General features: G+C 40.6%; 1 protein-coding gene across 5 annotated transcripts in view; it reads left to right on the top strand.

Moving 5' to 3' along the window:
* The window catches only part of adgrl3.1 (adhesion G protein-coupled receptor L3.1), a 120,108-nt gene that overhangs the window by 94,490 nt on the left and 12,620 nt on the right, over positions 1–12,998 (top strand). For all 5 annotated transcript variants that reach the window (XM_039613556.1, XM_039613555.1, XM_039613558.1 and 2 more), the window contains 5 exons: positions 1,199–1,375; positions 2,365–2,574; positions 6,173–6,393; positions 8,984–9,050; positions 10,109–10,200. In XM_039613556.1, coding sequence (XP_039469490.1) covers positions 1,199–1,375; positions 2,365–2,574; positions 6,173–6,393; positions 8,984–9,050; positions 10,109–10,200 — 767 coding nt within the window. The remainder of the gene's footprint in view (positions 1–1,198; positions 1,376–2,364; positions 2,575–6,172; positions 6,394–8,983; positions 9,051–10,108; positions 10,201–12,998) is intronic.

Raw genomic sequence — 12,998 nt, 5'->3', positions numbered from 1 at the left:
CTAATATATATAATGTATATTTAGGACTGATTTTACTCATTCTTAACTTGGAACTTTAGTTTAGTTTAGTGGATAATTCCACAGAAAGTGAGGGAAGTCTAAAAAGAACTGAAGAAAACTTGTTGTTTTCAGACTTCTTCTGTATTAAATCATTGTATATTGCATGTTCCTGGGTCTGTGACTCAGGGTTAGCTGATCCAGCCCTGACTATATGACTAAAATAGTTTGAATAAAGGCTAGTTTTTTGTTAACCTCTAGTTCGCCTCTGCAGTATGCATTTGGGTCCAAACTTCCTGCATTTAATGACAATATATAGTAGCAGTAATACTAGTAGTAACCAGAGCTAAAGACATAAGGCATGAAACTCGGGCCTGATTCAGACAAAAACATGAAAAGAAATGACGTATAGAAACCCTGGAAAGGCTCAAATATTAAAATGTTGTTTCTGTGTCATTGCAGAATGATGTTCAAACATCGAAATGTCTTGCAGCCATTTTTGATCACTTGTGTACTAACTTGGCTCGACTCGCTTTGACTTGCCCCAAATGACCAAATCATAACATTAGCAATTACTGCAGACTGAATTCCACATAACTTTATAAGAATTTCATAAGTATGAATTAGGGTGGTCAGTAACACAGTTTTATTTTGTGTTTCACATCCAAAAAGCAAATACTTATCCAGTTGGTGATCCAGCTTGTTGGCAGTAAAAAACAAAAATCCTCACTGTTTCTCTTGCTCTTTTTGAGAGTAGCGTTACCAACCCAACGCGCACAGCTTCATCAGTTTACACAACACAAACAGCTCCTACACTCCAGAATCTCACACAACAAGCATGGACGCAGCTCTGTCACCTCCTCTCATGCCTCTATGTTTATTTGTTGCTGCAATCTCACATTCTGTCCCTTCTGTTTGTTGTTTTGTTGCTGTGTGTATTTGACTCTGTCTCTGTGTTTCTTCCTCTACATCCTTTTTCCACCAATTCCTCCCACCAGTTTCTCACTTTTTTTTGGCTCACCGACCACTCCATGCTTTCTGCCTCCCACCTCCCCATGACCGAGTATCTATTCCGTGTCCCCGTGTTCTCCCAACCCTCCTGCTTTTTTGTCTCTCAGTTTCTTCCTGTCTGTCTGGGTTTCTCTCAATCACACTCTGCCTCTCTTTCTCTCTCTCTCTCTCTCTCTCTCTCTTCTTCCAGCATTCAGAAAAGAATTTCAATCCCAACTGTTCATTCTGGAGCTACTCCAAGCGCACCATGACGGGATTCTGGTCTACGCAGGACTGTCGTCTGCTGGCCACCAATCGTACACACACCAGCTGCTCCTGCACCCACCTTACCAGCTTTGCAGTGCTCATGGCCCACGTGGAGGTCAACGTAGGCATTTTTCTCTGCTTGTGCATGCCAGAAGGGGGTGGGCGATATCTGGGGGTCAGTTATTTATTATTTGATTAGCAGTGGCTGGTCAACATATTCTGAAAATAGAAAGAGAGGAAGAAAAGAAGAGAGAAAGATCACAACATCTGAAAAGTAGATTATGAATCTTTGGAGTCTGAATAACCACGTTGGCAGGGAAAATCTTTACAATTGATTTGTCAAGCTGCATGATGACATTGATTTGAGGGGAAAAAAATGTACTTCAAACATTAGTATCTCACAGTTCTGGATTACTAAAGCAGATACAAAAATAAGCTTCAGGTCTTATTTTCATTTTAAAAGTGATGCTTGACTGATCAGACAGTGAAAACATGTTTTTTTTTTTTCAGATTTTGGTTTTGTTTTGGTTTTTTTAGATATCCATGAGCCTTAGTGGGTGGTTAATAAAAGCATTATTCTCCCGCCGTGTGTGGGATAAGTACTTTTTGTCTCTCTCTCTCTTTTGTTATGTTAAGACCAAGTTTCTTTACACAAATCAGCCCTTGTAACTCTGGATATTGCGTGACACCTATTCCCTCCCCGTGGGCTAGGATGTGTGTTACTTCCAAAGGGGTCATGGTCAGAGCCAGCTCGGCTTCTCTGTGTGAACGCAGTGTGAGGGTCTGAGCAGTAGATCCATCACAACAGCGCTAGCTTGAACATTGCTCTACCTGCCAGCTTGCAGGACACTGATGGATAGAGCCAGCACACCTGTGCAACACAGCGTAACGCTGTGGCCCTGAACGCTCAACGACACACAGCCAGACTCACATAAGCCAGGGGTGGTGGGGTTTAACTGTCTGCTCCTACAGTTTGTTTCATCTTACAACAGTATGACTCATATATGATGTTAGCATACCAAGGCTATGCATAGCTATAGTAGCTGTAAATTACATTGTTATTATTGAATTATCAACTTAAACTTGTCTCTCTGTTTGCACATTTCACAGAAAACAGACAGCATGCACGACGTGCTCCTGGATGTCATCACGTGGGTGGGCATCCTGTTGTCACTGGTTTGCCTGCTTATCTGCATCTTCACCTTCTGCTTCTTCAGAGGGCTTCAGAGCGATCGCAACACCATTCACAAGAACCTCTGCATCAGCCTCTTCATCGCTGAGTCTCTGTTTCTGTATGGGATCAACAAGGCCGACCAGCCGGTAAGAAGGGTCCAGTTCCCCTGTGTGAGCTTATGCGAGTGTGTGCAGTATACGTGGCGTATGGAAGAATATTACTTTGACCATAAATTCAGACAAATCCACGGCACATGTTGGCATAACTATCCACTGGCCAATACCACAAATCATCAGACTGTTTATTAACTTTGTGTCAGTGGTTTACCACACTTGTGCTGCTACTGAATAAAACAGGAGATGTGGTACAGTAACAGTGATCTTTGGAATAAATCAAAGCCGTAGTTTCTCATAGCGATTGTGAAACAAAACAACATTCTTACTATTCTATGTAATGGTTTTGCATCATTAAAAGTATTTATTTTTTCTTCAACATGTTAAGTAATCCCGTCATCAAAATCATGTACGTACTTGTGCGTATGTAAAAAGAACCTAATTTGCCTGCTTTGCAATCCATTCATAGTCAGCCATGATTTACAATGCAAAGAGCGCCCACAAAGATCAGCCATACAATGTGTTAAACCTTATGCGGCTCATATGAGGCCGATTTGTGAATATGAGTTCAGACTGCTTTTGATTAACACCTCATTGCTGTTGGATTTCAGCTGTGACCTCAGTCTGTATGCATCAGTACCCAACAGTAGAGTTACCTTGTACAAATGCAAGGTAAAATAAAGACCATTAAAGATGGCTATTTTGAAAAGTTTATTCTTGACACTGAAAGTTCTGGTCAAGTGGTGTTATGTATTTTCTTTATTTTTCCTCCTTATAAGTAGGCAATTCGTTTTTGTCAAATACCCCTGAGACTGAGTGAAGCAGATTTTATGTACGATATAAAATAGAATATATTATAATTTTAATATATTTAATTTGAATTAATTTAGTAATTAATAATATTTAATTACTAAATATGCCATTATTATAGATGTATTTAGTAACATTAAACCTAAGCATCACCGACTATTTATAAGTTATCTGCTCTCGACCAGGCTCAGAGACAGACTAGTCCAAGTGAAACATCTAGAGCAAAGCTGGGAATTATTTTAAACAGATTCCTGCGATGCAGGTAAACATTTATATAGAAGCTTTTCATGAAGTCACATCTTTGTGGGCAAAAGTACTAACTTATTGAATATGCTCTATATACTATTTTAAGAATGGTTCTACACTCCGCAGGCGTAATGGTAACTCTAGCCTAATTGGTCGCAGTGGTACGTTTGTCAAGTGTAGTGTCATTTGCAACACTATTGTGTTTTTCTGCATGCGGAATAGAAATGTGCATTTTCAGAACAACAAATGCATCATTAACTGCACCAGTCCTTGTGACACTCAGAACAAATAGCCCTTCCCTCGAGAGCGTGGAGGCTTTTTAAAGTCATGAGACACAATTTGCGAAGCATTTTCTTTACGTATCACTTAAGCAACCAATCAAACTCTATCCCTGAAGGAATTCAGTGCAGTGCAGTTTTCTGGCTCAACAGTGGGGGATCCACATGGTGTGCATTCCAATCATAGCCCAAGATGTATAATCCATATGGTCCACATTCAGTACGCCAGTCATGGATTAGAACTTTAAACCTCACTTGGGTACAGACGTTTTGCACACAAATCTTATGGGACAGATTCTGAGAGGAGATGCTCGCCTTTATTATCTCTGCACAAGGACACCTAAATAATAATTCAATTCAATTCAATTTTATTTATATAGCGCCAAATCACAACAAAAGTCGCCTCAAGGCGCTTTATATTGTACAATAGATCGCACACACACAATAATCAACACACAGGAAAGGATGAGCTTTTTCACCACTTCTCTCTGTAAGTTAGGGCTCAAGGCTGTATCTTTTACCTCCCCCATAGTATACAAGAAACCTCAGAACACCTTCAAGCATTTGCATCCTGCTGAGCTTTCAGTGAGAAAACCTTCTCACTGTAAATGAAGAGACAAAGCAAATTGGATGGAGAGCGCGTTTTGATCGTGGCGCTTGTGCGTTCCTCTTTGTCTGTGTGTTTGCGTGGGAGGGATCATGTTGTTTTGTTTTTGTGAGTTTTTAGTATGTGTGCTGCTGTATTTGCGTGTTGTTCTCCCGTTAATTACCGGTGACTATTCGTGACCTCCATTAACATCTTCAGCGTCACTTAGCTCGAAGCCGGTTAAGCCAGTAATTCCAGCAGGAAAACTAAATGACTTTGCATAAGCAGCCACCTTTTTTTTTTTTTACCTGTGTGTGCATGCATGTGTGTGCCTTTGCCTGTGAAAGCTACACTCTGCGATCATTAGAAATGGAAATGAGTGACTCCCTCACCCCCTAAACTCATTGTCTCTCAGACATTAGGTAATTGTCTGTCGTTGCAAACCCCTCCATTATAAAAGTCTGTCTGTTAGCGCTTCCACTGAGTGATTTAGGAGTGACTCTTTAGATTAGAACATTGGCATGATTGACCAAGTTTCAGCGCTCATTCGTTTTTCACCTTTCTTTTTCCTAATCAACACTCTTTCTTTGCCATCGAATTGCCAAAATTATTAATGTCTTTTTAGGTTTGATCCCTGGCTTTTGTTTTTTTATTCACATTCTTTGCACCTCTGTGTTTTTTTTTCTTCTCTTTTTTGGAATGAGTCTCTCACAGGGTTTTCTAAGTATGTTATCATCTATCACTCAAAGACTTTTACATCTCTTTCATCCGTCACTGTTCACTGGCATGTCATTTAAAATAGATTTACTCACTTTCAGTGTATAAACGCAGAGTTGGTTCAGGTAGGTGCAAAACGCTCTAATTTGTGTTTTGTGTTTGATAATTGCAATTCTCTAGGAAGTACGTTAACAAGCACAGTGTTTATCTTATGTAAAACATTTAGTTCTGCATTAGTAAAAGCGTAAAAAAGCCGTATGTTTTCACAACTATTCAGCATCCAAACCGAAGTTAGTTATGGGCTTTTTTTTCCTTTTCTGAGCTCCGAAATCTGTCAAATTTTATGTGATTTTTGTTTTGTCTCTTTCAAACCAAGATGCTGAGTCATTTTTGCAGCAGTTCCACTTATTTTGTTCATCCTTGGCATTGACAAAAATCATATTGTATTTTCAACAGCGCTGGCAAGTAATTCGCCCTCCTCAACAACTCATTGTCAGCCCCCTTTGAAAGTGCTTCGCTACATCTCTTTGAAATGTGGTCAATCAGCGCGGGCTGCGGCGCTAACATGTCACTTATATTTTCTCATTTATCTTCCTGGATGACTTGTAGATTGTAGACTGTGAGTGAAGTGTGAGGGGGGTCTCGAATAATATTGCTATTTTGAAGTGAGTTTTTGCTTTTTTTTGTCATTCTGCCACCTGAAATTTCTGTCATAGTACACTATGATTGTGACTTCTATTTCACGTTGCCTTATTCTGTCCCCTGTCTTGCCTGTTCAAGCAGTGGCTGTCCAATATTTATTCACTTACATTTTCTCCCTTAACTGAATATGATACATTATTGCTTTCTAAATCTGACTCATACCCTTACTGCCTGTACTGTTTGCATCTGTCTTTTCTGCCTCATCAGTGCAAGTGTCCAGCAGAATAAATATTTCCTGAGTTTAATGTTACTGTATTTTTAAACCCTCTCAATCCTTCATTTGCCTCACCAGATTGTCTGCGCAGTCTTTGCGGCCCTGCTCCATTTCTTCTTCTTGGCAGCGTTCACCTGGATGTTCCTGGAAGGGGTACAGCTCTACATCATGCTGGTAGAGGTGTTTGAGAGCGAACACTCCAGGACTAAGTACTTCTACCTGGCAGGATATGGAGTACCTGCTGTCATAGTGGCCGTCTCCGCTGCCGTGGACTACAGGAGCTACGGCACCGACCGAGTGTAAGGATGCTGCTGAAGAATGCGTGAAGGAAGGATGGATGACGGGGCAAGGGAGGGAAAGGGAGGGAGGCTGGAGTGCCTGCTGTCATTTTGGCTGCGTTTGCCACAGTGGACTCAACAAGCTGTGGCACTTCTGAAGAGTCAATACAGAGAGAACGAGTGGAGAGAGAGAGGCAGAGAAGGATGGAGAGTGGTAGAGAAGTATTGGGGACACGCAGGGGGAGGATGCACCACAGAGTGCCTGCATGAGCACGGCAGCAACAATGTGTGAATATGGAAGGATTTAACAGGCGGGACAGAAGGAGGGGGTGTACAGTGGAGTATGCCGAGGGAGAAAAAAAACTGCTTTAAGTGTGAGAATGGAGGGATGGGATAGGAAAAGATGGAGTTGTGTGTCAGGATGTTCACACATCCACACTGGCTTGCGCTTGCGCGTTAAAATAAAAGCAGCTTCTCTGGAGAAGAGTAGTGGAAGATAAGCACATACATTAAAAGCACAAGGTAACGTATTCATGCATGCTCGACTTGTCTAACCCTAGAAAAAGGATGAATCCAAGAAAGGACAGCCAGCATCTCATTACAGGCATAATAGACAAACTACAGATTCAAAGAGAGTGAACGTAACAGTTTCACCTACACACTCCATTCATGCTTTGACTCTGAAAAGAGGCCAGTCTAATTATTAAATACATATGCGTATGAAATGTATATTGCATATATAATATATATTAGACACAGTCATGTTCATAACCTGTTCAAACCATAAGACTAAACACTAACAATGTGGACTTTGCACTGAAAGGCTACAGTTTTAGAGGTGTTTCATCCCTCAGCTGCTTATAAATGAGTCGCTCCGTGTTGAGGGTGAAAAATGACGTGTGGTTATAGATATAAATGATTCACCTTCTAAAATGCTCCCAGTCGCTGGTCATTCGGGGACCTTTTGTCGTTCTGACATCGCAGCTTTCCACAAGCTACACTCTACTCGACCAGCTCTGAAAGACGACAGAAGGGTTGAATTTAGCAGTGTTTAACCATCAAGCCACACCAGTCCTCATGCCACTTAGATCAATATTTCATTGCCCGATGATCATTAAAACATGAGAGTCTCAGTGCCAAGCTTTGGGTGAATAATCACAAACAGAGTGTCGTAAAGGACCTGAGACAACTGCTGCGAGTTCAAATGCAAAATGATGTGAAATATTTTGGGACAATGAAGCAGAGCTTATATGTAAAAGGTGCACATAACCAAAAATAAATGCATGAATATATCAGTATTTTCTTTTGTAATGTTGCATCCAGGCCATTAATGCTCTTGCTCGTCGTGTCCTCATGCCCCATGGGCCTTGTCGATCTGAAAAGTAATTGAAATTGGAAATTTTTAAAAAGCAGAAACGAACTTACACGATTCATTTATCAGCCCAGGCTTGAAAATGACACTGTGTATCATTTTTGACATAACACATTGAGACAAAACCTTTGAAAATATCATCTGCCATTCCTGCTGTGTCACCTTGTCACATAACACAGGCTGTTCTTCTTCACAGTAGCCAGTGGCACTGAGTCTCATTCATGTACCGTAATGAAGGTGGCTACGAGTTAGCAAAGGAGCCCTAATGGAGGATACTGTGACACAGTCAGGGACCCATAATGGAGGGTTCTCTAATGTGGTGGAAATTGAAAGATTAATAATTCAAAAGCAGCTGGTCATGAATCAGTTGGCCATTTTGCTCCAGCCGTTTTTCTCTGGCACCTTTTTCGGCAACTAGTTGGGTCTGACCTCAGTGGAGGGCACTCTTTTTTTCTTCTTCTCCTTCCCCTGCTTGCTGCAGTTGATGAGTCAAGGTGTTTTGGGGTTATATAATTTTGCATACAGCAGTATATCTTTTACAACCAATCCTAACCTTGTGGTCCAAAATGATTGCCTGCGCGTACGTGTGTGAGTGTGTGTGTGTTTGTGGTTATATGTTCATGCGTGTCTTCTGATAGTGTGCTTGTGTGCATATACACACTGCATGTGCATGCACTTGTGTCCCTCCTTTCTCCTTTAACCTCAACACAGCCATCCGCAGACTCCATAAATAGCCTCGTATGAGGTCTGCATCCATAACTCAGTATTCAAATGAACACAGTCATGTCATATTTTTGCGACTGCAGGATGTGGCTATGTCATATATCTGTGCCCTTAGGGAGAAGTAAAGCTTTATTTATCACAGGTGCTTATCCCTCGCTGTCTCCCCCCTGTGTGTGTGATGTATGTTCGAGGTGTGTGTATATGCTATTTTCCTCCATCCTGCAACACCTTTCTTCCTGTTCTTCATCTCTTTCACTTTTTACATCCACCCCAGTTCCGTTTTGTCCTCGCTCTGTCGTGATGCATTTGATATACTGCGTGTCATAATCTGCTCCTTTTTTTTTCCTCCAGCTTGCGTCCTCTCAGTGATTATGTGTGTGCAACCGTGATGCATGTCCTATCCTCTGATTGCTACTCTACATCCATCTAAAGAACATGTTTTTTTAACCCTTTTATTCTTCCCAGCGTCCCTCGTGCATGATGTCTCTCTCTGTCTCCGTCTCTCCCTGTCTCTAGGTGCTGGCTGCGATTGGATACTTACTTTATCTGGAGCTTCATAGGCCCTGCTACACTCATCATTATGGTAAGATGGACACACGTGCATACTCACACACCCTTGACATAGCACTTCATCTATGAGTAGGTAGATCTATAGATGTTCGTGCAGCAGTGATGGCTCACATTAAGGTATTTGTTAATCTCCTACAAGGCTTGCCTGAGCTCCTCAGAAGTGCAAGTAAAAGTGGAAGCAACTCTATATGTCAACTTAATAACTCCCATTCATGGATTAACTCTCAGGCGGGCACGTATTCCTGCAACCTGGAAATCTTCGAAGGGGATATGGAGCGCAAGCCGCCGTGCGTCACACAGATTATGATAAAAACTCAGCAAGGTTATGTTGCTATTAGGCACTCATTTGTGTGCTGTTTTTCCTCCTGATCTAGCTGTTTTATTGCTTTGCCACCAAATTGAACATTAAACTGGAGAACAGAGTCTCCCGGGGAGTTTGAGCAATGCCAATGATTGATGTTTCATCAGTCATCGAAATGTTCAGAGGAGCAGGAACAGGGATCCTATCTTGAACAAGTAAAGTATGACAGGAATAGAGTTTGATGATTAGGCAGACACACATACAAAGACATTTAAAGCAATGAGACATATTCCCAGTAGCCTGTGAACCAATCCACTGTACTCATTTTTGAAATGTCAGGCAGGCTATCACAGATCTTGCAGGACCTGCATGTGGGGAGCAGTTCAGGTGGGACTGCACTGTTATGACACCACACCTAGTGGTAATGTATACAGCCTCTGAGACCCAGTGTATCGCTTCAGACAGTCATTATTAAACCACCCTCTTTATGCATTAGTACTCCAATAGAACAGAACACATCTATGAGAATTGGGTTACCATTGTAACAATGATCCCGAACTGCTGAAATTTTCCCTGATGTTCAAGCTGCTGTATTTTGAGAACATAAAGGCTTGTTGATTGAGGGCCTGATATGGTGTCCCTAAGCCAATTACTGTTGAAGAGGCAAATAAAGAATTGTGTGAGTGAATGGCTGTGGTGACATTGTGTCTTTAATTAGGCTACTTGCTGCAGAAAATTAACTTGTGTGATTTTATGTCTGTGTGTTTCAGCTGAATGTAATCTTCCTCGGCATCGCTCTTTATAAGATGTTCCATCATACGGCCATTCTCAAACCAGACTCTGGGTGTCTGGACAACATCAAGTAAGTTCTTCAATCCTGCTACTACACTTGTGCATCTGATTTGTGATCATGCATGCTTGTGTGAATAAAGCAGAAGGAATAGTTTGACATTTGGGAACTGTGCTTTTTTTTTTTTTTGCAAAAGGGAGAGGACTAATAGAAGACAGATGTCTGTACAGTACAATCTATAAGCAGTATTGTGAAAAAGACACAACAGTATTGTGAAACCACACTTTTTTCTTTATATTTTAAGGAGCCAGACTTTCTTGCCATTTTTAAGGGGTCTTGAGCAATAGTTCTCCAGGCTTTCCAAAGTTCTTCCAATGCTTTTACACTCATTTTCAATCCAGTCCTCGTACCTGACTATTTTCAGTGAAATGTTTTGGGGTTTTTTTAACATTTTTTTTAACAAACAGACTAATTCAAGGAATGAACTGGCATTCCCAAGATGATTCCCAAAGACTCCCAATGGTGTGCAGTGTGTCATGAAACAGGAAACTGGACAAGGGCTGAACAAAAGAAGTAGCACGCCTAGAAAAACTATCTACAGCAAATAAATAGTAAAGTCAAGTCAAAAATACACCTGGTCGTTCATTTGATCCATCTATTATTATTTAAAGCATTATCAGAAATGGTTTCGGTGCAAGGATAGTTTTCAAGAAGCAAGTAATAAGGAAAGGAAACAGAGAAAAGGCAGAAATTCGAAACATTAAACAATAACTGGACTGAAAATCACCGGCAACAGGTCTTAAGGTGTGGTGAATCAAAATTTCACATTTTTTGTTCTAATCTTTATCAATATTTTCTGAGGAGGTTCGCAGAAAAGTACAACAGTGAGTTTCTACAGTATGACCTGATTTTGATCCACCATCTGGAAAACTCCTGATAGGAAACAGCTTCAGTTTACACCATGACAATAATCCCAAAGATACTGTCAATGCATTAAAAGTATAGCTGGATAGAGAAACACATAATGAATGCTGTCAGTGATGGATTGGCCTCCCCAGAGCCCGGACCTCAACATTATCGAAGCCGTGTGTGATCATCTTGACAGAGAACAGAGAAGAGTCAATGTCATTCAAGAAGTCTGGAGAACTATTCCTGAAGACTAATTGAAGAAATGACAAGAAAACTTGCATAAGAGAGTTCAGGCTATGTTAAACCCTGAACTCTTCACTTCACTTTGTACAAACTTTGTTTTCGCCTTTTATACTGTATGTGTGTTTGCACACGTTTCATTAAATCACTTCAACTATTCGACTTCTTCCTATTTCCTTGCAAAATACAAAAAAAACGAGGCATAACTCTAAACTTTTGCGCAGTACTGTTGCTGCAGATGGTTAGCTTAGCTTAACATAAGACTCGAATAGGGTGGAAACACTAAGCCTGGCGCTGCCCACTGGTAACAAAAGGTTGAGACCTTTAGTTCAGTTACAGCTTGTTATTTTTTATGTTTTGTTGTTTGTATAATTTGTATATAAGTGGAAGCATAAACACAACTTATGGAGGTAAGGTGCAATACTATTTCTCAGCCAAGAGAGACACAATCTCATCCTCTCGCATTGTTGGTTTCACAGTTTGTTTTGTTTATGGAGTCAGCAAAAGGCTATAACATGGTAATTAGTGAGCATTAGAATGTTACCTTTGGACAGAAACAGGAGTATTGTTTTTACACTAAGCTCATTAGCTGCTGGCTCCAACTTCATCATGGCTGCACAAACGCAAGAGTGGCATCAATCTTCACATTCATCTCTGCAAGAAAGTGAGCACATTTCCCAAAAAGTCGAACTATTCAATTAATTCTACATTTTTATGCTACCCTGTCGCATGGAGCGCCTTTCACCTTTATCTTACATAATTTTGAGATGCTACCCTCTAAATTCTTCAAATCATTATTCTCAGGCATGTCCCTATTATTCATGAGACCCTTAGAGAGTGCCACTGAAATATGACTTCACGTCCATTAAATACTGAAACTCTTTCTACCAAGCTAACTAATCGGGATTGTGTCATTTTCTTGTTCGAGTCCAGCTCAAGACAAAAAAGGCTCAGTCTAATTCAAACAATATGCCTTGGCTCAGAGTTCAACGCCTATCCGAGCTCAGAAGTTATAATGTAAATCCCCAAAATGACTCGGTTCTCATATCATTTAAATATTACTGCCAATGTATCTTTCATGGAGGCAGTTTTTAAGTAGGACTTCAAGCAGGAAGTGTTTCAGAAGCAAAGGCGAAGCCAGCTGATCTTTGCTTTAGTGCAGTTCAGGGGAAAGTACTCTAATGAAAAAAAACCTGATGAAAGATGGAAATCAAAGAATCGTTTAAAACACGATGCTTTGGATCTTTCCCCCCTCTTCTTAATGACTTTCCTTAGTCTTTCTGAGAACACTGAAGGCTGTCTAGATTTTAATCTATTTCACTTCATTAGTCATGTCTTATTGTGGTTCATTTATTCGTTAATCACCATCATGCTCTTTTTGTCTTATTTTTTTCTTCCTTTTGTTTTCTTTGTCTCTCTAACTCCAAGCCATCATAAGTTATCTTTGTTGTGGACTGGCTCTGGTAAGGCCACTCTCCAATCAGTGTTGTCTTCCTAGAGACATTTTGTTTGGTTTGCTTGTTATTCATGTGTCTGTGGAGTCTTCCTGTAGTTTATCCACACACCCAAATTAACCGTGAACCTGTCTTGTAAAATGGATTTCTTGTTCATGTGTGATTTGTGAGGTCCTGTGACCTATAGACCTAATGTGCTATTGAAATATTATAAAGGTGAGATGTGAATTCATGGAAACAGAGCTGAGAGAGAAACCATGACTCAAG

This window comes from Oreochromis aureus, linkage group 6 (genome assembly GCF_013358895.1).
Source record: "Oreochromis aureus strain Israel breed Guangdong linkage group 6, ZZ_aureus, whole genome shotgun sequence".
In the NCBI taxonomy this organism is placed as follows: domain Eukaryota; kingdom Metazoa; phylum Chordata; class Actinopteri; order Cichliformes; family Cichlidae; genus Oreochromis; species Oreochromis aureus.
Note: the sequence above shows the minus strand (reverse complement) of the source record. Positions and strands in the feature narration are given on the sequence as shown.